This window comes from Microcaecilia unicolor, chromosome 7, assembly GCF_901765095.1.
Source record: "Microcaecilia unicolor chromosome 7, aMicUni1.1, whole genome shotgun sequence".
Lineage (NCBI taxonomy): Eukaryota > Metazoa > Chordata > Amphibia > Gymnophiona > Siphonopidae > Microcaecilia > Microcaecilia unicolor.
Genome location: NC_044037.1, coordinates 122780151 through 122804124, shown reverse-complemented (window position 1 = coordinate 122804124; position 23974 = coordinate 122780151). Strand labels below are relative to the sequence as shown.

Sequence of the window (23974 nt, the reverse complement as noted above, 5' to 3'; positions counted from 1 at the left end):
GGACACTTTTTGTCTGGTTTCTCCTCAGAGGCCTGTCTGATATGGGTAACCCTTCAGCGTAGCCCACTGAGTCATTGAAACACAGAAGCCCCTCCACCACTACAAGGTGGTGTCCCTTCGGAGGGGTAATTTCTGTATATTTATAACCCCATTTTTTCTCCTATGCCACACTCTCTCTCTCTGCAGTTCCTATATCAGTACATTAACTGCTGAAGTGGGAAGGGGAAACATGGATATCTGCTTCTCAAAATGGTATATTTATTGCCCTTTACCACTTTCCCTTTCAGCATTTACTGTACATCCCCTTGCCTCTCTCCCTCCAATTACTGTATCTTCATTGCCCCTAAATTTCTGCCATTTTATATTTGCTCAATGGTTGGTCAGTCTGGACTGCCTGCTTCCATCAGCAATTATTGTATATGGCAGGATAAAAAAAAAAAAAAAAAGACAACCGATTAAAAGAAAACAGAGAAAGTTAACCTCTTATACTTCCAGGAGAGTCATCAGATAAAATGGCCAATATCTGGCTTGTTTCTTTCAAACACAGTCAGGAGCACAGAAACCTAGGAAATCTTTAAAAAAAAAAATAGAAACCATCACAATGAAATATAATTTTAATAATATCCTTTATTGACAGAAAAAGTTTTCTTCACTGTACATATTAAAAAAAAATTCAATGCTTCCAGCCAACCCCACCAGTCCCTTACATTTTAAATTGTTTTAAGTAACATGAAATCACAGTTTAGAATGAGTGCTATAAACAGAAAAAAACTCCCAACAATCTCCACCCCCCCCCCTCCCGCAATCCACACCCCAGGGCTTTGCAGGTACTACACATCTCAAAATTATTCCCACCCTCTCCCTCTCATATACACACAAATCAAATCTGTGAGACTTACCTATTCATATCCCAATTACAAATTGCTGTCATGTGTACATTGTCTCTATATGGCCACCCCCCCCCCCCCCCCCAAAAAAAAAAAAAACCAAACAGAACAGACCTGAAAGAAAACACTATTTAGTTACTGCATACAGAGACAATTTTCCATCACTTAGAAAAAGCTCTCCAAGTAAGAACAAGAAAAGAAAGATGTGGTTTGCAAACACTTTATAAAAGGAAAAAAAAAAACACACACACAAAAAAAAAACCAAAAAAAAAAAACCAAGACTGAGATTCCTCCACTGTAAATGCACAAGGGAAAGATGCAATACTTTATTTGGGCAGGGTGTGTGGAAAGAGTGACAGGTTTGAACTGGAGGGTACAAAATCCAACCTGAGTATGTTCAGCATTGCTGCTCAGGAACTGCCAGACCTTGTACTTCCAACTTAGGGATTATTGTAATCTGCCTCAGGGTATCACTGACCTGAACATTTTCTGTATGATCGATTTATTAAACATATGAGAATCTGAAACATGAACCACAACAGCTGAGAGCATTGGTGAGGACAACAAGAGTGCACAGAGATGTGGCAAAAGAACTGAAGAGAGGGAGAAGTCATTGGAGAATCTCAGATACCAGTAAGAACAGCTGCTGGCAGTGTAACCAAAACCTCAACTGCTCAAGTGACTGCAAAATTTTATTATTTTTAATAAAAAAAACAAAATAATCAAATCAGAAAACAATCACAGTTGCCTCTCTCCCCATGCCAAACGGTTCCTGAAGGATTGAAGTCCCGCAGACCATGAAAAGAGATGACGCATGGGAATTATCAGTGGGCACGACACGTTGCCAGGGACATGACAGAAGGGACAGATTTCTTGAGGGCTCTCTGTCAACATGCCCTGGTGACAGTGCGCTGGTGTCTGACATTAGTCCTTTTATTTTCAGAAACATGGGAAGAGCAGCCGCTCCCATGGTACTTCCAGAAACAGCTTCTTATATCTGATTAAGGAGACCTAAACAGGGAAGAAAAACAGTTTAATGTGACTTTTTTCCAGCACCACATATATTTTTTTTCTGTTGAAATATATTTGATTTAACAATGCCAATACAAACATCAAATATAAATATTCTTTTTATTATTACTTTGTCAACAAGTTCTCCTTTTTCCCATCTATGTACTTAATGGCATCAATGAATAAAAAGTTCATTACTGCCTTATGAAAAGATCATATAAGCTGGGAAAATGTGGGATACAAGTGAACCAAATAAATAAATAAATAATTGCTCAATTACTTTACTGGTCTCTTAGCTAAGCAATTTTTATTTAACTGCATTCATCTCCCTTCTGTTACGACTTATGTTATTTGATTGTTCTAATGTGTGCCTATTAAAGTGCTTCATTTGTATTGGACTGACACTATCATACCTATCTTATATAAATGTGCTTTCCATACTGCTTGATGTATCATTTGCACTGTTGAAATTTATCATATTTTTATTTTATGATTGCTCTGTGCTGTTTGTGTATATTTCTGATACTATATCATGTTACTCCTATGTCTAAGATTCAATCTGTCATCTCCAAGTTTACCCCACTAATTGTATTTATGCTTATATTTGATCATTTTACTATTGTTATGCTGTTAACAATATTAAGTTTTATGTCAAGATGTACACTGCCTTGGGTGAATCTCTTCATAAAGGCAATTAATACACTTCAATAAATAAATACAATGCAACAATGAATAAGACAATATTGTTCCAGTGCATTTATGGATTTTTTTTTAAAGTAGGGTAAGAGTTTTTTAAAAATTTAATTTTAGCCTGTTTCTTGAAACCTTATGTCCTCTCCGTCAGAGCTTTCAGATCAAAAATATCTATCAAAGGTCCAAAACATGGCCTGAGGAAGAACAAAGGCTTGCATATTAAAACATATCTTAATTTAATAATGTAAAATACAGACAAAAAACGTAGGCAGGAGAGAAGGCAAGTAAATAGAAGAACAGGCTGGAACTGATGTATTATAAAGTTTATATGCTCTGTGGAACGTTTTTGGATCAGTGTTCTAATTGTTTTGTAACGCCCTCTTGTGGGAGCCTCTGGGTCTGGGCCCAGGTGGGGTCACTCTCTCCCCCCCCCCCCCCCTTCCAGGAAATTAAAATGACATCTGTGAACAAGGCTGTTAATCCAAAGTTGAACAGTTTTACTGAATTATGTACAGGTTTTATTATACAGATATATAAAAGCATTGAAAGATTTAGCAGTGATTAAAGCTTTGTTCTGAGATCACCTCAAATGCATAGAAGACCATAAACCATATAGTCTAATACCAACACTTAATCAATTACTTTCTTTATAGCAAGTACTCTTAACCAATTAGTTCAGTACACTTGGAATCCATTAGTCCTTTTGCCTAATGAGACTTAGGAGTAATATCAGGAATTATTTTTCACAGAGAGGGTGGTTGAAGCCTGGAATGCCCTCCTGAGGGAGGTGGTAGATACAAAAAAAAACAGTGTCAGAATTCAAACTGGTGTGGGATGAATACAGAGAATCTTTAATTAGAAAATGGATGGTATAACCCCCCCCCCTCCCCAAACTTAAATGGCTGCATGTGTGTGGATGTTTTTAGTGATGCTTAGATGGTGACTCCAGCTGTGATGAACTAGGGCCGGTGCTGGGCAGACTTGTACAGTTTGTGTCCAGTCCATGGCAATTTGGTTTAGGATGGGCTGGAAAAGACTTCGACAGCAACTTCAGTAGCTGAAACCTGAAGACAGTGCTGGGCAGACATTTACGGTCTGTGTCCCACAAATGACAAGATGGATAGGCTGGAGTGGGCCTCGACAGCAACTTCAGTAATTGGAATGTAAGGACAGGGCCGGGTGGACTTCTATGGTCTATGTCCCAGAAACGCCAAAGAAAGACGATAAGGTAAAATTATGTATCATACCTGATAATTTTCTTTCCATTAATCATAACTGATCAATCCATAGACTGGTGGGTTGTGTCCATCTACCAGCAGGTGGAGATAGAGAGCAATCCTTTTGCCTCCCTATATGTGGTCATGTGCTGCCAGAAACTCCCCAGTATGTCGATATCCAAGCTCCATCCGCAGGACTCAGTACTTAGAGAATTACACCCACAAAGGGACACTCTGCCCAGCTCACCACCGCCGAAACGGGGGAGGGGAATTAACCCAGCTCATCCCCACACAAGTGGGGGAGGGGAATCCGTCCAGCTCATCCCCGCGGAGCGGGGGAGGGACACCACCCCGCCGATGCGGGGGGATCTGGCTTATCCTGCAACCGCGGGAGGAGCTGACTGACCCTAACACCGCCGAAGCGGGAGGGGTACAAACATGCCCTACAGCCGCACGAAGCGGGAGGGAGCGCCGGCAGAATTTATGTCTCAATCCAGCCCCGTAAAACGGAGGGGAGAGGAATGCAGCAGCTCACTGTAACACAAACTCGTCTCAACTCTTGAAGAATCCAATTGAAAAAACTTGAAGACGAAGTCCTCCTGAACAGGAACTGAAGACTAAACTTGAACCTGAAATGCAACCAGAATATAAACAGTACAGATATCTGGGAGGGGCTATGGATTGATCAGCTATGATTAATGGAAAGAAAATTATCAGGTATGATACATAATTTTACCTTCCATATCATCATGCTGATCAATCCATAGACTGGTGGGATGTACCGAAGCAGTACTCACCCAGGGCGGGACATAGAAATCCCTGACCGCAACACTGAAGCTTCAAACCGGGCCTCCGCCCGAGCAGCCACAGTCAAGCGGTAATGCCTGGAGAAGGTATGGGCCGATGCCCAAGTTGCCGCCTTGCAAATCTCTTCCAAGGAGACAGACCCGGCCTCTGCCATCGAGGCCGCCTGAGCTCTAGTGGAGTGAGCCTTCAGCTGGATAGGTGGCACCTTCCCCGCGGCCACATAAGCCGCTGCAATGGCTTCCTTGACCCATCTTGCCACTGTAGGCTTAGCAGCCTGCAGACCCTTACGAGGACCTGCAAACAGGACAAACAGATGATCCGATTTCCGGAAATCATTGGTCACTTCCAAGTATCTGATGATGACTCGTCTCACATCCAGATATTTGAGAGCAGAGTATTCCTCTGGGTAGTCCTCCCTACGAAAGGAAGGGAGACAGAGCTGCTGATTCACATGGAAGCGAGAAACAATCTTGGGCAGGAAGGAAGGCACTGTGCGAATAGTCACTCCTGCCTCAGTGAACTGCAGAAAAGGCTCTCGACATGAGAGTGCCTGGAGCTCGGAAACTCTTCTGGCTGAAGTGATAGCCACCAAAAAGACTGCTTTCAACGTCAGGTCTTTCAGAGATGCCCTCGACAAGGGTTCAAAAGGCGGCTTCTGCAAAGGCTCTTAGCACCAGGTTGAGATTCCACGCAGGCACCACTGAGCGCAGAGGAGGGAGCAGGTGATTAACTCCCTTGAGAAAACGTACCACATCTGGCTGCGAAGCCAGGGAAGCACCCCTCAGGCGGCCCCTGAAGCAAGCCAGAGCCGCTACCTGGACTTTAAGGGAACTGAGCGACAGGCCTTTCTCCAGACCTTCTTGCAGGAACGCCAGCACTGAAGAAATTGGAGCAGTGAAGGGAGAAAGTGAGCCTGCTTCACACCACGCTGCAAATAGGTACGCCAAACCCTGGCGTAAGCAGTAGAAGTAGAGCGCTTCCTCGCTCTCAGCATAGTGGCGATGACCTTGTCTGAGAAGCCCTTCTTCCTCAGACGCTGCCGCTCAATAGCCAGGCCGTAAGACCAAAGGGGGAGGGATCCTCCATCACCACGGGACCCTGATGCAACAGGCCCTGCTCCACTGGCAGCCGCAGAGGGTCGTCCACTGAGAGCCTGATCAAGTCCGCATACCAGGGACGTCTGGGCCAGTCCGGACCCACCAGGATTATCCGGCCCGGATGCTTTGCCACCCGGTCTAGTACCCTGCCCAACATGGGCCAGGGCGGGAACACATAGAGAAGCTCCTGTGTCGGCCACTGTTGGAGAAGAGCATCTACTCCCAGAGATCGAGGGTCCCGTCCTCTGCTGAAAAAGCGCGGCACTTGGCAATTGGCCGATGACGCCATCAGATCTAGGCTCGGCTGGCCCCAGCGCTTCGTGATGTCCAAGAACGCCTGAGCCGATAACTGCCACTCTCCGGGATCCAAGGTATGGCGACTGAGAAAGTCCGCCTTGACATTCATGACTCCGGCAATGTGGGCAGCTGACAGCTGTTCCAGGTTCGCTTCCGCCCACTGGCATAGATTCATGGCTTCCTTGGCTAGAGGGGCGCTCTTGGTACCTCCCTGGCGGTTGACATAGGCCACAGCCGTGGCATTGTCCGACAGGACCCGTACTGGCTTCAACGCCAGTACCGGGAGGAACTCCAAAAGCGCCAACCGAATGGCTCTGAGTTCCAGGAGGTTGATAGACCACTTTGCCTCTGCAGGAGACCAGAGCCCCTGCGCTGTCCTTCCCATGCAGTGGGCTCCCAGCCCGTCAAAGAGGCATCCGTCGTGACGACAATCCACTCCGGGGTCACAAGAGGCATCCCTGCAAACAACTTGTCTGTCTTCAGCCACCAGCTCAGCGCCTTGCGCACTGCTGGGTCCAAGGGAAGGCGCACAGCATACAGTGGGGGAAATAAGTATTTGATCCCTTGCTGATTTTGTAAGTTTGCCCACTGACAAAGACATGAGCAGCCCATAATTGAAGGGTAGGTTATTGGTAACAGTGAGAGATAGCACATCACAAATTAAATCCGGAAAATCACATTGTGGAAAGTATATGAATTTATTTGCATTCTGCAGAGGGAAATAAGTATTTAATCCCTCTGGCAAACAAGACCTAATACTTGGTGGCAAAACCCTTGTTGGCAAGCACAGCGGTCAGACGTCTTCTGTAGTTGATGATGAGGTTTGCACACATGTCAGGAGGAATTTTGGTCCACTCCTCTTTGCAGATCATCTCTAAATCATTAAGAGTTCTGGGCTGTCGCTTGGCAACTCGCAGCTTCAGCTCCCTCCATAAGTTTTCAATGGGATTAAGGTCTGGTGACTGGCTAGGCCACTCCATGACCCTAATGTGCTTCTTCCTGAGCCACTCCTTTGTTGCCTTGGCTGTATGTTTTGGGTCATTGTCGTGCTGGAAGACCCAGCCACGACCCATTTTTAAGGCCCTGGCGGAGGGAAGGAGGTTGTCACTCAGAATTGTACGGTACATGGCCCCATCCATTCTCCCATTGATGCGGTGAAGTAGTCCTGTGCCCTTAGCAGAGAAACACCCCCAAAACATAACATTTCCACCTCCATGCTTGACAGTGGGGACGGTATTCTTTGGGTCATAGGCAGCATTTCTCTTCCTCCAAACACGGCGAGTTGAGTTCATGCCAAAGAGCTCAATTTTTGTCTCATCTGACCACAGCACCTTCTCCCAATCACTCTCGGCATCATCCAGGTGTTCACTGGCAAACTTCAGACGGGCCGTCACATGTGCCTTCCGGAGCAGGGGGACCTTGCGGGCACTGCAGGATTGCAATCCGTTATGTCGTAATGTGTTACCAATGGTTTTCGTGGTGACAGTGGTCCCAGCTGCCTTGAGATCATTGACAAGTTCCCCCCTTGTAGTTGTAGGCTGATTTCTAACCTTCCTCATGATCAAGGATACCCCACGAGGTGAGATTTTGCGTGGAGCCCCAGATCTTTGTCGATTGACAGTCATTTTGTACTTCTTCCATTTTCTTACTATGGCACCAACAGTTGTCTCCTTCTCACCCAGCGTCTTACTGATGGTTTTGTAGCCCATTCCAGCCTTGTGCAGGTGTATGATCTTGTCCCTGACATCCTTAGACAGCTCCTTGCTCTTGGCCATTTTGTAGAGGTTAGAGTCTGACTGATTCACTGAGTCTGTGGACAGGTGTCTTTCATACAGGTGACCATTGCCGACAGCTGTCTGTCATGCAGGTAACGAGTTGATTTGGAGCATCTACCTGGTCTGTAGGGGCCAGATCTCTTACTGGTTGGTGGAGGATCAAATACTTATTTCCCTCTGCAGAATGCAAATAAATTCATATACTTTCCACAATGTGATTTTCAGGATTTAATTTGTGATGTGCTATCTCTCACTGTTACCAATAACCTACCCTTCAATTATGGGCTGCTCATGTCTTTGTCAGTGGGCAAACTTACAAAATCAGCAAGGGATCAAATACTTATTTCCCCCACTGTAATCCTCCGACACCGGAGTCCAGCGCTGCAGCAGAGAGTGTTGTAGTGGTCTCATATGAGCCCTGGCCCAGGGCACTACTTCCATCGTGGCCGTCATAGAGCCCAACAGCTGCACATAGTCCCAAGCCCGAAGCGGAGAGGCTACTAGGAACTGGTCCACCTGAGCCTGAAGTTTGACAATCCGATTGTCCGGCAGGAACACTCTGCCCACTTGGATGTCGAATCGAACTCCCAGATACTCCAGGGACTGAGTCGGGCGCAGCTGGCTTTTCTCCCAGTTGATGATCCACCCCAGGGAGCTCAAAAGAGCAATCACTCGGTCCACAGCTTTGCCGCACTCTGCATAAGAGGGGGCTCGGATCAACCAGTCGTCCAGATAAGGATGGACTTGTACACCTTCCTTTCGCAGGAAGGCCGCGATGACCACCATTACTTTGGAGAAGGTCCGCGGAGCAGTAGCCAACCAGTACGGGAGGGCTCTGAACTGGAAGTGTCGGCCCAGGACTGCAAAACGCAGAAAGCGTTGATGAGGAGGCCAGATGGGAATATGCAAGTACGCTTCCTTGATGTCCAAGGATGCCAGGAACTCCCCTGCCTTCACTGCCGCTATAACAGAGCGGAGAGTCTCCATGCGAAAGTGCCGAACTTTCAAGGCCCGATTGACCCCTTTGAGGTCGAGGATAGGCCGTACAGAACCTCCTTTCTTTGGTACCACAAAGTAAATGGAGTAACGTCCCTTGCCAAGCTGATTTTCTGGCACCGGAACGACCGCACCCAGGCGGATCAGATTGTCCAAGGTCTGCTGCACTGCCACAGCTTTGACCGGAGACTTGCAGGGAGAGAGTACAAACCCGTCTCTTAAGGGTCGGCAGAACTCTAGCTTGTAGCCGTCTCTGATGACTTCCAGCACCCAAGCGTCTGAAGTTACCCTGGTCCACTCGCCCAGAAACGAGGACAGGCGTCCTCCAATCTGCACTGGGCCATGGACCAGGACCCCGTCATTGGGTACGAGACCCTGGGGGAGGACCGGAGGGCGCACCTCCCGGACGGCGGTCTCTGCGAAAGGAATGCTGCTTGGGGGAGAAGTTCCTCTTGAAGGAAGAGGGGGCAGAGGAGCCCGACTTGCCCGGGCGGTACCGACGGGCTTCCTGAAACCGTCCTCTGGAGTTACCGGGGCGAGCACTGGCCCGAGCCCTGACCTCTGGTAACCTCTTGCCCTTAGACGTGCTGAGATCGGTCACAATTTTGTCCAGCTCGACCCCAAGAGCAGCTTGCCTTTAAAAGGCAACTTAGCCAGGCGGGACTTAGAGGCGTGGTCAGCAGACCAATGTTTCAGCCAAAGCCAGCGCCGCGCAGAGATTGTCTGAGCCATACCTTTAGCCGAGGCTCTCAAGACATCATACAGTAAGTCTGCCAAATAAGCCAAGCCCGATTCCAGGGCCGGCCAATCAGCCCTCAAGGAAGGATCCGAGGGGGAAGCCCGCTGCACAATCGTCAGGCACGCCCTGGCCACATAGGAGCCGCAAACTGAGGCCTGCAAACTTAAGGCAGCCGCCTTGAAGGACGACCTTAAAGCCGCCTCCAATCTTCTGTCTTGGGCGTCCTTTAGGGCCGTGCCACCTTCCACCGGCAACGCCGTTTTCTTAGTCACCGCAGTGATTAAAGAATCCACGGTAGGCCAAAGAAAGGCCTCACGTTCACTTTCAGGCAAAGGATAGAGGCGGGACACAGCCCTAGCCACTTTGAGGCTCGCTTCCGGGACATCCCATTGAGCCGAAATTAAGGTGTGCATGGCATCATGCACGTGGAAGGTTCTAGGCGGGCGCTTCGTCCCCAGCATAATGGCGGAGCCAACAGGGGCTGAGGGAGAGACGCCCTCTGGAGAGGAAATCTTCAAAATGCTCATGGCCTGCACTAACAGGTTGGGCAAATCCTCTGAGCGAAAGATCCGCACTGCAGAGGGGTCATCCGCTCCATCCGAGCGGGAATCCGTCTCCTCCAAGGAATCCCCAAAGGACCGTTGGGAGAACTCAGATACGCTGCCCTCATCTACATCAGAGGAGACAGAGTCCTCTAAGCCCTGGGAATCCACCCGAGGGCCTCAACCCCTTTGTCGGACAAGGGAGAAGGGGCAGCGTTTTGCATAAGGAAGGCCTGATGCAGCAGCAAAATAAACTCGGGGGAGAAACCCCCCAGACTGTGTATTTCAGCAGCCTGGGCCACAGCCCTAGACGCACCCTCAACCGGCGCTCGCAAGAGTGGGAGAGAAACATGCTGCGCATCCAAGATGGCGTCCGGCGCGACACTCCACGAAGGAGCCGCGCGGGAAGAACGGCGCTTAACTTTAGCCGCTTTTTTGCTGTCGCCCAAATCAAGGGCAGCCATGGCATGAACGTCTCCCAGCTCAAGGGCGGCCCAAGAAGAAGCCGTCCGAGCAGAGTGGCCGGCCAAGATGGCGGAGGCGAGCAGCGGGGGATGGGCGTTTATGGCGGGAAAAACCGCCGCACCGGAGGAAGACCCGGGACACTGACCGGCCTCCAAACTGACACCCAACAAGGGCGAATCAGACTTTAAAACCCCCGCATCCCCGCTAGAAGCGCACACGCAGTCCGGGGAGCGATTCTTCGCGCCCTCGCCCTCCGACGTCATAGGCCACGTGGAGATCGATCGGGGAACCCCCTGCCCGCTATAAAAAGGTAAAAATTACCTGCTTCTCACTCCGAGCTGTAACGACCTGGTGTCCCAGTGAGTAGCTGCAATAAACGTTTAAATAAACGTCGAAATAAACGCCCTTAAGGACGTCCAAATTTTTTTTTTTTTACGGAGCCAGCGGGAGGGGGGAGAAAAGGAGGGACCTGGCGCCACCAGGTTTGCAAGAGCCCTCAACCCCAGGTACTCAACAAAACCTAAAAATTAGGCTTGGAGACCTAGCCAGAGCTGCTGCTGTTTGTGACCACCACCTGCTGAGATAGAGAACATACTGAGGAGTTTCCGGCAGCACATGACCACATATAGGGAGGCAAAAGCTTTGCTCTCTATCTCCACCTGCTGGTAGATGGACACAACCCACCAGTCTATGGATTGATCAGCATGATGATATGGAATCAAGTATTTTACAACACGTGCATTGTTGATTTAATCATGAATTGATAATGAGTGTGAAAGTTGGGCAGACTGGATAGACTATTCAGGTTTTTATCTACCGTCATTTACTTATGTTATTAAGCAGCAACTCCTGATTCCTCTCTGTCACTCTAGGCTGAGTCTAGGGGGGAGGGCATGGAAGTGTGGCCCGTGTCCCACCCCTTACTCAGTCCTCTCCCCACCCAGCCCCCAAGTCTCACCCTCCTGCTGTACCACTCTGGGCTGGTGCCTGCTGGACATGCAAGGGAGGATGAGCAGAGTTGGTTTGGCCAATCCCTGCTACCAAGCTCCAACTGCGCTCCCTGGAGCTACCCCCTCTGCTGCTCCTTGTTCTGACCACACCCTGGAAGCTTACTGCCACTGAGCCTTAGGCACGTCCTCGTGCCTCAAAAGGACTTGCCCTGAGTTGGCACCCAGGGGCCAATACACCCCGAGCCCACTCTGAAGGGCCTCTTTTGCTGCTGGACCTGGGGTCCAAATGGATCCCCCATGTCTTCCACCTCACCCACAGCCACTACCAAAATCTGACTGCCCTGAGCGCCTTCCAAGGCCAGGCCTTCTGCCTCACCCTGAGTCAATACCAAGGACTGACTGCCCTGAGCGGCCTCCCAAGGGTGGGTTGCCGATCTTCCCATCTTTTCAAAGTGCCAAGGATCCTGCTGTGGCCCAGAATACCAGCTCTTAAAAGAGCACTGCAACCAACAGTCTCAAGACTCCCCCGTAGAGAGCAACATCATCTCCACCAGTCTTCAGGAGGAGCCCTGAGTACATTTCCCTGTTGTGGCCCAGAATACCTGCTCTTAACAGAGCACTGTGAGCAACAGTTCCAGGGTTTCCCCAATAGAGGGCAACCTCCTGGCTCAGCCAAAAGGCAAAGCATAGAATCGCTAAATAATAGAGACCTGAAGACCTAGATACCTCTTCCCAGTCACCAGGCCACTGTCAATATGTTCCACTTTTATTATAGTGAGTAAATTCTCTGACCTCCTGATTAGCTTCAGTTAGCCTTCCTCTGTGTGCTTATCTTACTAAACCTATTTTATTTTTCTTTCTTTTAGAGGATAATATCCATCAGTGTATAAATGTGGCTCCATCAACCTGCCTGTCTTTCTTTCTGTGAATAATTAACATAATAAGGTGTTTCTCACTTCCTTCTCTGCTTAGCTCAGACATGTAACATTTCATGAAATTAATAAATTTCTACTGCACATGGTAGCTGCCAGGCAAAATGCCAGTTAGAAACCTCTCTTGCTTTCTCAAGACAGACGTAGAAAATCTGAGCCACTACTTCTAAATGCAGCCCTCTGTATATAGCCGACTATACAGGATATATATATATAAGGTATTGAAAGCAGCTGAATTACAGGAAAATGACATTTATTTACACATAAGAATAGCCATACTGGGTCCATCTAGCCCAGTAATGGTCCATCTAGCCCAGTAACCTGCTTGCCAATCCAGGTCACAAGTACCTGGCAGAAACCCAATTAGTAGCACCATTCTATGCTACCAATCTCAGGGCAAGCATGGCTTCCTCCATGTCCATCTCAATAACAGAATATGGACTTTTCCTCCAGGAACTTGTATAAACCTTTTTTTAAACCCAGATATGCTAACCACTGTTACCACATCCTCTGGCAACGTGTTCCAGCGACTAACTATTCTTTGAGTGAAAAAATATTTTCTCCTGGTGGTAGGAATGAAATTTATTAAAGATCTCATGGGATAATAGGGGATATTAGGCTAGGATTGGATTTTAAAATGGAAGACAGGGGAGCCATGCTACTTTGAGATGAATACACAGTGATAGACCACAGGATACAGGGGCTTAGCTGGTTCCCTAGTAATTCACCTTTGGATGTCATGTTATTTGAATAGGATCCAGAAAGGCTCACCTGTTCGGGAAAAACCAGGGCTAAGTTTGCATTCATGCAAGCAATGTTTGCATTTGGGCAGCCATGTTTAGAGATGTTCTCGTCAAGCTGACTTTCTCCTTGATGGAGATCATGTCACCCCACATAAGCTAATGAGAATAATAAAATGGACCAATGGATGGTTCTGAAAAGGGGGATGCAAAGTGAACCCATTGGAGATGGTCAACAGTAAACTGACAAAATGTCAGAATAAACTTTCCTCCCTAGACTTTCCCTGAAACTTTCCTTGGACTGTTTACTGCCACATCATCAGATGCCCTAGGACACATAGAACAGGGGTGAACTTCCCACTGGGGTCCATTATCTAAGTTTACTATAAAAGATGAGAACTGGAAAGGGTTTTTCTTTTTTTTTTGCTAGATCCTGAGTGTGAGTAGATGAGTAAAGAAAGTCTCACGGACTGACTTCCTTGCATCCAGGGAAAGACAAAGAAGCCCTCATCCCTGTGTTATTGGCTGTCATTATCTCAGAGTAACAGGCTTGGTGAGTGTATTGGGTTAGTTATGCAATCAGTATGATGGAGAAAACTAATGTACTTTTAGTTGTGCTAGAACAGACTCAACTGATGATTAACGTGTTTAGTGAGCTCAGCTATGATTCTTGCTGATCCAGCTATGCTTCTAGTTATACTACAAAACTTCATGTTGTATCAGTAATTCTACCTTGTGATTCTAATTGATGGTTAAATAAAGCTCCTAATTATTTCAGAAAAAGTCTTCTTTATTTACATCTCCTCTGGGTAAAGCATAGGCTTGAATACGAGTTAGAACATATTTTCTACACTTTTCCTGTAACACTATTTGTTTTAAAAGTATTTCCATGCAATTTCATGGAGTGCCCCCTGATTTCTGTACTTTTTTTGAATGAGTGAAAACTCGATTTACCGCCACCTGCTTCACACCACTCAGGATTTTGTAGACCTCAATCATATCCCCCCCCCCTCAGCCATCTCTCTTCCAACTAACCTCTTTAGCCTTTCCTCAGAGGGGTTCCATCCCCTTATCATTTTGGTCGCTCTTCTTTGAACCTTTTCTAATTCCGCTATATCTTTTTTAAATTACTCACTAGTAACTGTTTAACATATATTTCTTTATTAATAGATCAATACAATTTTCCTAAAATAAAATCCATTCCCTTAACCCATAGTTATTAACCAATCCATACACCAATACATTTAAAACCAAACAATTCTCCACAATACTCTTTCAATACACATTCAAATAGCATATATCTGGCAATCTTTTACATCAATGTGTGATCATAGCTCTTTAGTCATGTGTTAATCCACTGCTCCAGAGTCTCCCACAAGATTCAGCCAGCAACATCCCAAACGCGTTTGGGAGAGCAGTTCTAGCTCACCACCGCATCGCTGGTATTTGACTTCCCCACCACCTGGATGAGCCAAATTCAAGACCCCTGATGACGCTTTTATAGCGAAACATGAGCATGTTGGGTCCTGGTCGTATGGTGGAATACTATAAGAATTGGAGAGATTTAAATACAAATGTAACCACATTTTCAAAAAATATATATATCTGGAACACATGATACTGCTAATGGTGAAAATGGACAGTTTTGGATGTTGCTGACTGACCATCAATGGTTGTTCAAGATTTATCACTAACGTTACAATGGTTTGTTGGAAAAAAGGACAGAACTATTTTACAAGTTGGTGATTCAATGAGTCTGATTTGAAGCAAGGCTGAATCTTGTGGGAGACTCTGGAGCAGTGGATTAACACATGACTAAAGAGCTATGATCACACATTGATGTAAAAGATTGCCAGATATATGCTATTTGAATGTGTATTGAAAGAGTATTGTGGAGAATTGTTTGGTTTTAAATGTATTGGTGTATGGATTGGTTAATAACTATGGGTTAAGGGAATGGATTTTATTTTTGGAAAATTGTATTGATCTATTAATAAAGAAATATATTTTAAAATGTTAAACAGTTACTAGTGAGTAATTTGTAATATAATGTGTAACTAATTATAGAGTTGAGACCTAGATTGTAATTGCTATATCTTTTTTGAGATACAGTGACCAGAACTGAACACAATGCTCAAGGTGAGGTCGCACCATGGAGCGATACAGAGGTATAATATTCTTGGTCTTATTTTACATTCCTTTCCTAATAATTCCTAGCATCCTGTTTGCTTTTTTGGCTGCCGCCACACACTGGGAAGATTTCAGCGTATTGTCTACAATGACGCCTAGGACATTTTCTTGAGTGCTGACTCCATCGTCACCCCTGAAACCCATTTCCGGTATAGATAGATTTCTTACATCTTCTTTTGTAAAGACAGACGCAAAGAATTCATTCAATCTCTCCTCTATGGCCTTATCTCTGAGTGCTCCTTTTGATCATTCCTAATCGAAAGGTCCCACAGATTACCTTGAAGGCTTCCTGCTTCTGATATACCTGAAACAGTGTTACTACGACTTTTCATCTCTGGGGCAAGTTTTTCTTCATATTCTTTTTTAGCCTTCTTTATCAATGCTTTGCATCTGGCTTGGCAGTGCTTATGTTACTTATTTTCTTCATTTGGATCCTTTTTCCATTTTTTGAAGGATGTTCTTTTGGCTCTAATAGCCTCTTTCATCTTACCTTTGAACCCATGCTGGCTGTCGTTTGTTCTTTTTAGTACTAGCAAAGTAAATGACAGCCAATAAAGACCTGCATGCATGGTTCATCCAGTTTGCCCAACAGCAACATAGTCTCATTTATTATCAAGATGTGATTAAACAAATAAACCAACAATCCAGTATTAACATGCTACTTGCTAATGTCAACCTTAAAATATTGTCCCCTACTCTACTGAGAAACACAATACCTGCACTTTTAGCATATGACATGAATGTGATACATGATATGAATGCAACACCAATATGCATATTAGATCAAGTTTTGACTTTGCCATTTTGGGACACAGACCTTAGTAGTTTGACTGGCCCTTGCCTTTACCTCCCAATTATTGGAGTTGCTGTCAAAGTCCACTCCATCCCATCCTGATCTTTGTCACTTTCAAGACACGGACCGTAGAAGTCTGTCTGGCACTGACCTCCCTTCCAACCTACTTAAATGCAGTCTAAGCACTATTTCTGCCTATCATATCACATCAACAGCCATGAGGTCATTTGAGTTTTGTTTAGAGCAGTAGAAAAAAACAAGTCCAATTTAAATTCAGGCATGCATTCAATATTCCCATACTCTCTGTCATTGTACAATTTCAAATGTATTCAAACATTTCTAACTTGTTGTATCAAAATTTCATTGCAGCTTACAAATAAATGTCTAAAATCCATAACTACTGCAAACTAGAATTGTGACACAATAAATGTCAATTACTTACTTTTTAGGAGACCTACTAATTTCTGTGAGGTAAATAATATCTCTAAATAAGTAATACATAAACACAATGTCAAAACAGATATTATTTGACATTGAACAAAGATTTATATTCGTGTGGCGCACGGTCATTCCTGGAGGTTTAAACTTGGAAGTTGAGTGGTGATTGGGCATGTTTGGAGGAGCGCACCGTAAATGGTACGTTCTTTCAGTTAAAAGCGCATAAATAATTGAAACTGGATATTCGCCTGGAATGTACCGTGCTGTCGGTACCTGATGGACGCTGTTCCCCTGGTAAGCAGCAGTTTATGTATTATTAGGTTGTGTAAAATGATAAAGTGATGACTGATGTTGAGACAAAATAATACTAGAAGTGAAAGTATACGTGGTATATATTTTTGTACTTGAAGATATAGGATGCTTTTTTTGAAGAAGATGTTAATCGAAATGTGGCTCCACATAGAGAAGCAAATGAGAATTTAATTGGTGCAATGTAAACAATAAGGAGGCTTTATCTATTTTTGATTTTGAACGAAGAGCGATGTTAAAGACTATATGAAGGTTGAAATAATTACCTCACTGAAACAAAATCAGATGACCATCAAAAACCCTGAGTATCACAATTTATGTTTGACAATGCTGGAACTATTATTGGAACATAGCATCATTGATACGAGTTGAAAGACCTTAATGGCAACATCAAGGAGGATTATATTCAACACAATTAGATAAGAGGGGAAGGTTTAAAGTAAAGACTATTAACTCAAGCAAATATAATTGATACATGGAGAAAAGTGGACCTACTTACATTGCAAACAATTTGTTGATTTGAAAAAAAGTTGTTCATATGAATAAGTTGTTATACAGGGATTTATTAAAGGAGTATTGAAAAAGGTGTAAAGCGACGTGTTTATGTATTACAATAAACATCAAACCATTCCAGTAACATCACAAGGTATACATAAACGAGAACAGCAAAGAAAGACGATCTTTAAGGCACTACTGCTAAAATGGGCTGACACATGGAAGACCCATTTGCGTCAGCATTTGCAAAGTGCCTTTGCCCAAAAGAACTTGGAAAGTAGTGCTAGAGGTAGAAAAGCCTACTATGATCAAGGGACTACCTCCAAAGAATACCAAATTGGCGACAAGGTATTCTATTTCAATTTTGGCAGAAACAAGGTTAAAGAGAAGACATTTCTGCCCAGTTGGAATGGTCCTTTCCCTATAGTGGAAAAAGCTTCACCTGTGGCTTACCAAATTCGCCTCAGGAAAAATTCTCAAGGTGAAGAAAACCTTAAATGGGTCCACATCAATCAGTTGAGACCATGTCATCCCAGTCATTTGGTTCCAGATACGTGCATTGTTGAAATGACCCAAACTAACCATGAAGCAGAATAGCTTCGTCTTCTTTTGTTTTTCAGCTACAGAGAAAAAAAACAAAACCTTGAAGATTCGGTGCAGTTGCCAACCGGATTGATCCTGTTTCCGTTCCTGATGTCGTTCTTCAAGATGTTCCTGACGCCCTGCTTCCTAATCCATTGGTGGTTTTCAATATTCCTTCCCCTTGTTCCTCATGATTTACTACTACTACTACTTAGCATTTCTATAGTGCTACAAGGTGTACGCAGCGCTGCACAAACATAGAAGAAAGACAGTCTCTGCTCAAAGAGCTTACAATCTAATAGACAAAAAATAAATAAAGTAAGCAAATCAAATCAATTAATGTGAACGGGAAGGAAGAGAGGAGGGTAGGTGGAGGCGAGTGGTTACAAGTGGTTACGAGTCAAAAGCAATGTTAAAGAGGTGGGCTTTCAGTCTAGATTTAAAGGTGGCCAAGGATGGGGCAAGACGTAGGGGCTCAGGAAGTTTATTCCAGGCGTAGGGTGCAGAGAGACAGAAGGCGCGAAGTCTGGAGTTGGCAGTAGTGGAGAAGGGAACAGATAAGAAGGATTTATCCATGGAGTGGAGTGCACGGGAAGGGGTGTAGGGAAGGACGAGTGTGGAGAGATACTGGGGAGCAGCAGAGTGAGTACATTTATAGGTTAGTAGAAGAAGTTTGAACAGGATGCGAAAACGGATAGGGATCCAGTGAAGGGTCTTGAGGAGAGGGGTAGTATGAGTAAAGCGACCCTGGCAGAAGACGAGACGGGCAGCAGAGTTTTGAACCGATTGGAGAGGGGAGAGGTGACTAAGTGAGAGGCCAGCAAGAAGCAGATTGCAGTAGTCTAAATGAGAGGTGACAAGGGTGTGGATGAGGGTTTTGGTAGAGTGCTCGGAAAGAAAGGGCCGGATTTTACTGATGTTGTAAAGAAAGAAACGACAGGTCTTGGCGATTTGCTGGATATGAGCAGAGAAGGAGAGAGAAGAGTCAAAGATGACCCCAAGGTTTCAAGCTGAGGAGACAGGGAGAATGAGAGAGCCATCAACAGAAATAGAAAACGGGGGGAGTGGGGAGGTGGGTTTGGGGGGGAAAATGAGAAGCTCGGTTTTGGTCATATTTAATTTCAGGTGGCGTTGAGACATCCAGACAGCAATGTCAGACAAGCACGCTGAAACTTTGGTTTGGATGCAAGGTGAGATATCAGGGGTAGAAAGGTAGATTTGGGAGTCATCAGCATAGAGATGGTAGGAAAAGCCATGGGATGAGATTAATGAACCAAGGGAAGAAGTGTAGATAGAAAAGAGGAGGGGACCAAGAACAGAACCCTGAGGTACGCCGACAGGCAGAGGGATAGAAGTAGAAGAAGATCCACCAGAGTGAACACTAAAGGTGCGGAGGGAGAGATAGGAAGAGAACCAGGAAAGGACAAAGCCCTGGAATCCAAGTGAGGACAGGGTATCGAGAAGTATGCTGTGATCGACAGTGTCCATTGTTTAGTCATGACTGTTGGATTTTCTTTGCCCAAGAATCATTCTTCTTGTTGGGGGGGAATTTGTTTGGTTTTATTTTTATTTCAACTGATCCAGTGTTCCTGAAAGTGAAGTTTGGATGTGTTTGTTTGTTTTTGGGACATTTCATTGACTTTCTTTTTGAACTGTGTCCAATGCTTATGTTTGAAGACTTTCTTCATCATCACCATTACGTGGACCATTATTGTTCCTGTTTGATGTCTGCTTGATGCGAGAAGTGTCCATTTACACCTCATCATTCATCACGTCCACCCTATTGACTTTGGTTTGGACATTATGTCGTTTTACAGTCTAAAGACTCTCATACCATTGACTTTGTTAGACTTTGTGGAAGTCAACCATGAGTAACTCTCCCCTATGTTTAATTTTCATATTAAGGACTAATTTGCTATGCATTTTATTGTATTGCTGATAAATGTTGATTATAATTTCATGTGTTAAGACATAACTGCTAACACACTAAGAGTGTTCTAGTATTAGTAGTTTGCTGTATTAGCATTTTTGAAACTACGTTTGAACAATGCTTATGATTTATGAAGTATTTGCTTCTAGTTATCATTGATAGTGTGTTAGTCTTGAGTTAATGACATTTACTGTTTTATGTCTTCAGACTTGACCATGAGTCTGACTTAACCAGTCTAGCTGTATTACTAGTTAGATTGGAGAAGGCTTTTACTCCTTTGTAGTAAATTCCATCTCCAAGGGGGGGAATATGTAGGAGTATTTCCCTGTGTGTCTCACCTTGCGGGCCTTGGCCTGTATAATCCTATGACAGCAAAATGGAGGTTGTAAACTCTGACCCGCACATCTCTGTGTCAGCAAGAAACAACTTTGCAGCTTGTGGAAAATTACAGCAGAAGCTCAACACCAAGGACATGCTGTGGGCAAACCAGGCCCCCTTATCTCCCTGAGAGGCTGGCTCCAGCAAGGCGGGTGAGAAACAGAAAATGCATACCAAAATGTAACAACTTAAAGGTCAAGAACAACGGACTGTTCTTGCCAGGCAGTGAGACGAGAAAGATCCAGATTGGTTCCTGCAGTCACCGGACCAAGAGGTACTGGGAAGAGCGGGAACAAGAAAGAGTTAGTCGGAAGCCTTGGAAGAAGGTGGAGGTGGAAAGAAGACCAGTGAGACCTAATAAGGTCCACCAACTGATGAACTGTGTATCTGGAGGAAAGTATCGTGGTTCAGCTGTACCTGCCCTGAGTGACCTGTGACCTCTTTGTCTGCTGCAGAGTGCTATTCCAGCTCTAAGACTCGCTGCCATATCAGCTTGAGTCTGTGAGGTGTCCCGTGCATTCCCGGAAGACGAACCTGAGGTCAGCCTGGTGAGAAACACGATGATTCATTTCCTTCTAGTCGGGGGCTAGTTAGTGGTATTTACCTGAGCAGAAGGCTGGTGCCGTCATACTTGTGATCAGGAGAAGCTGCTAATAACTGTACTACCTCGTAACATAGTGTGACTTATCAGTGGTGTAATATTATCCGGTAAACAGTAAGAATTAGTGTTTAGTTGTGTGATGTATGAGTGTAAGTTTTATCAGCCAGTAATTTTGTATTCAGCCAAAGCTTTGTAGAGTTCTATTTTGTATACCTTAGCTATATTTTCTTACCTGATATACCATAATAAATCTAATATATATATTCAGCTTGCTTTTCTAGTCGCATTCCTTTCTCTCGGAAGAACTGTATATGATCTAATCCAAGGTTCCTGCCCCCTAGACAGAGTGCTGAGCAGTCTGTGTGCAGACAGTTTTGTTTGGGAATCTTGGACGCAGATAATTTATTAGCTGTGATAACGATCCTACAGGGGGCAGGGCAGAGAAGAGAATCGCTGGGTATGGATGGATAGAGGGGGCAGGGGAGGGGAGAGTTGCTGGATATGGGTGGATGGCGGGGAGGGGAGAGTTGCTGGACATGGGTGGATGGCGGGGAGGGGAGAGTTGCTGCACATGGGTGGATGGCGAGGAGGGGAGAGTTGCTGGACATGGGTGGATGGAGGGGAGAGTTGCTGGACATGGGTGGATGGAGGGGAGGAGGGGAGAGTTGCTGGACATGGGTGGATGGAGGGGAGGAGGGGAGAGTTGCTGGACGGGTGGATGGAGGGGAGGAGAGGAGAGTTGCTGGACATGGGTGGATGGAGGGGAGGAGAGGAGAGTTGCTGCACATGGGTGGATGGAGGGGAGGAGAGGAGAGTTGCTGGACATGGGTGGATGGAGGGGAGGGCAGGGGAGAAGAGTTGCTGGACATGGGTGGATGGAGGGGAGGAGAGTTGCTGGACATGGGTGGATGGAGGGGAGGGAAGGAGAGAGAAGAAATGCTGGACATGGATGGAGAGGAGGGGAGGAGAGTTGCTGGACATGGGTGGATGGAGGGGAGGGGAGTTACTGGACATGGGTGGATGGAGGGGAGGGCAGGGGGAGAGGAGGGTTGCTGGAATTGGATGGAGGAGAGGGAAGGGAGAGAGAAGAAATGCTGGACATGGATGGAGAGGAGGGAAGAGTGAGAAAGGAGATGAGATGAGGGAAAAGATAGAGAGGAGAAAAACTGCACATGGATGAAGAAAATAGGCAGAAGCTGGATCCACTGGACAGTCAAGTCTGCGGAGGACCCAGCTTTTACTTACGGGCAAGAAATGAAGAAAAGCAGAAAGTAAAGAACTAAATGGAAAGGAAGCCCTGGAAATTTATTTATTTGTTGCATTTGTACCCCATATTATCCCACCTATTTGCAGGCTCAACGTGGCTTACAGAGTGTTGTTATGACATAGTCATGACAGAATCTTAGATACAATCAGTAATAATCAGAAGATGTATGAGGGAGTAGAGAAGTAAGTGTCAGATAGGGTGATTTAAGAGGTGTATTTTAATACTTGAGTGGGATGGGTAGTGAATTGAGTTGTTAAGGGTTCTTTTTGTAGGCTTTGTTGAAGAGATGTGTCTTCAAAGATTTGCGGAAGTTGGTTAGATTGTCCATGGTTTTCAAGGCTGTGGGTAGTGCGTTCCATAGCTGTGTACTTCTGTACGAGAAGGTAGTGGGCGTATGCCTGCTTATATTTAAGTCCTTTACAGCTGGGGAAGTTCAGGTTGAGGAATTTGCGGGCTGATCTTTTGGCATTTCTGGGTGGCAGGTCCACTAGGTTTAACATGTAGAGTGGGGCATCTGCGTGTATGATTTTGTGTACGGTCGTACAGATCTTAAACTCAATGCGTTCCTTGAGAGGGAGCCAGTGTAGTTTCTCTCTTAAGGGTTTCACACTTTCGTATTTAGTTTTTCCAAATACGAGCCTGGCTGCGGTATTCTGAGCTGTTTGGAGTTTTTTAATAGTCTGCTCTCTGCAGCCAGCGTACAAAATGTTACAGTAGTCCAGGTGACTTATTACCATTGACTGTACCAGGGTGTGGAAGATGTTTATCAGGAAGAAAGGTTTCACTCTCGAGTTTCCACATCGCGTAGAACATCTTTTTCGTTGTGTTCTTCACGTGGGTATAAAGTGTGAGGTTTCGGTCGATAGTAACTCCAAGAATCTTCAGATTTTCTGAAATGGGAAGAGTGCAGTATGGTGTGGTTATGGTGGAGTAGTTGTTTGTGTTGTACTGAGAGGTGAGTACTAGGCATTGGGTTTTTTCTGCATTGAGTTTTAGCTGGAATGAGTCAGCCCAGGTGTGCATGATTTGGAGGCTTTGGTTGATCTCGTTGGTGATTTCGTTAAGGTCATGTTTGAACGGGATGTAGATCGTGACGTCATCTGCATATATGTATGGGTTAAGGTTTTGATTAGCTAAAAGTTTGGCTAATGGTATCATCATTAGGTTGAAGAGCGTTGGTGAGAAGGGGGATCCTTGAGGCACTCTGCATTCCGGTATCCACGGAGGTGATCTTTCATCATTCGTTGTTACTTGGTAAGATCTGGTGGTAAGAAATCCCTCGAACCATTTGAGAACTGGACCTCCGACTCCAAAGTATTGTAGTATATGAAGTAATATTCCGTGATCAACCATGTCGAAGGCGCTAGACATGTCAAATTGTAACAGGAGTATGTTCTTAGCATTTGCAATTGTTTTTTTGAATGAATTCACTGCAGACACTAATACAGTTTCGGTGCTATGATTTGATCGGAATCCTGATTGGGACTCATGTAGAATTGAGTGTTTAGTTAGGTATTCAGTAAGTTGTTTCATCACTATGCCCTCCATCAGTTTGGTTATGAGCGGAATGGATGCGACTGGGCGATAGTTGGTTAGGTCCATTGTATTTTTCTTGGCATCTTTTGGCAGCGGGGTGAGTAGGACGTTTCCTTTATCTGTGGGGAAAAGAAATGGAGTTCCAGCTCTGCAATTTGGGGGGGGGGGGGGGGGGCGCAGAGGTAGATTGGGGAGAGAGCCTGTTGTTAAACATTTACTAGCACACCACTGACCCGAGGCAGTGGAGGCTTAAGTGACTTGCCCAAGATCACAAGCAGCAGCAGCGGGATTTGAACCAGCCACCTCT

At 45.3% G+C, this 23974-nt stretch overlaps 1 protein-coding gene across 3 annotated transcripts in view; it reads right to left on the bottom strand.

The window, feature by feature from the left end:
* Positions 1 to 607: 607 nt before the first annotated feature.
* Positions 608 to 23974, bottom strand: part of SRRM2 (serine/arginine repetitive matrix 2) — a 438109-nt gene continuing 414742 nt past the window's right edge. For all 3 annotated transcript variants that reach the window (XM_030209921.1, XM_030209923.1, XM_030209922.1), the window contains one exon: positions 608 to 1898. In XM_030209921.1, the coding sequence (XP_030065781.1) occupies positions 1889 to 1898 (10 nt within the window). In that variant the 3' untranslated portion in view covers positions 608 to 1888. The remainder of the gene's footprint in view (positions 1899 to 23974) is intronic.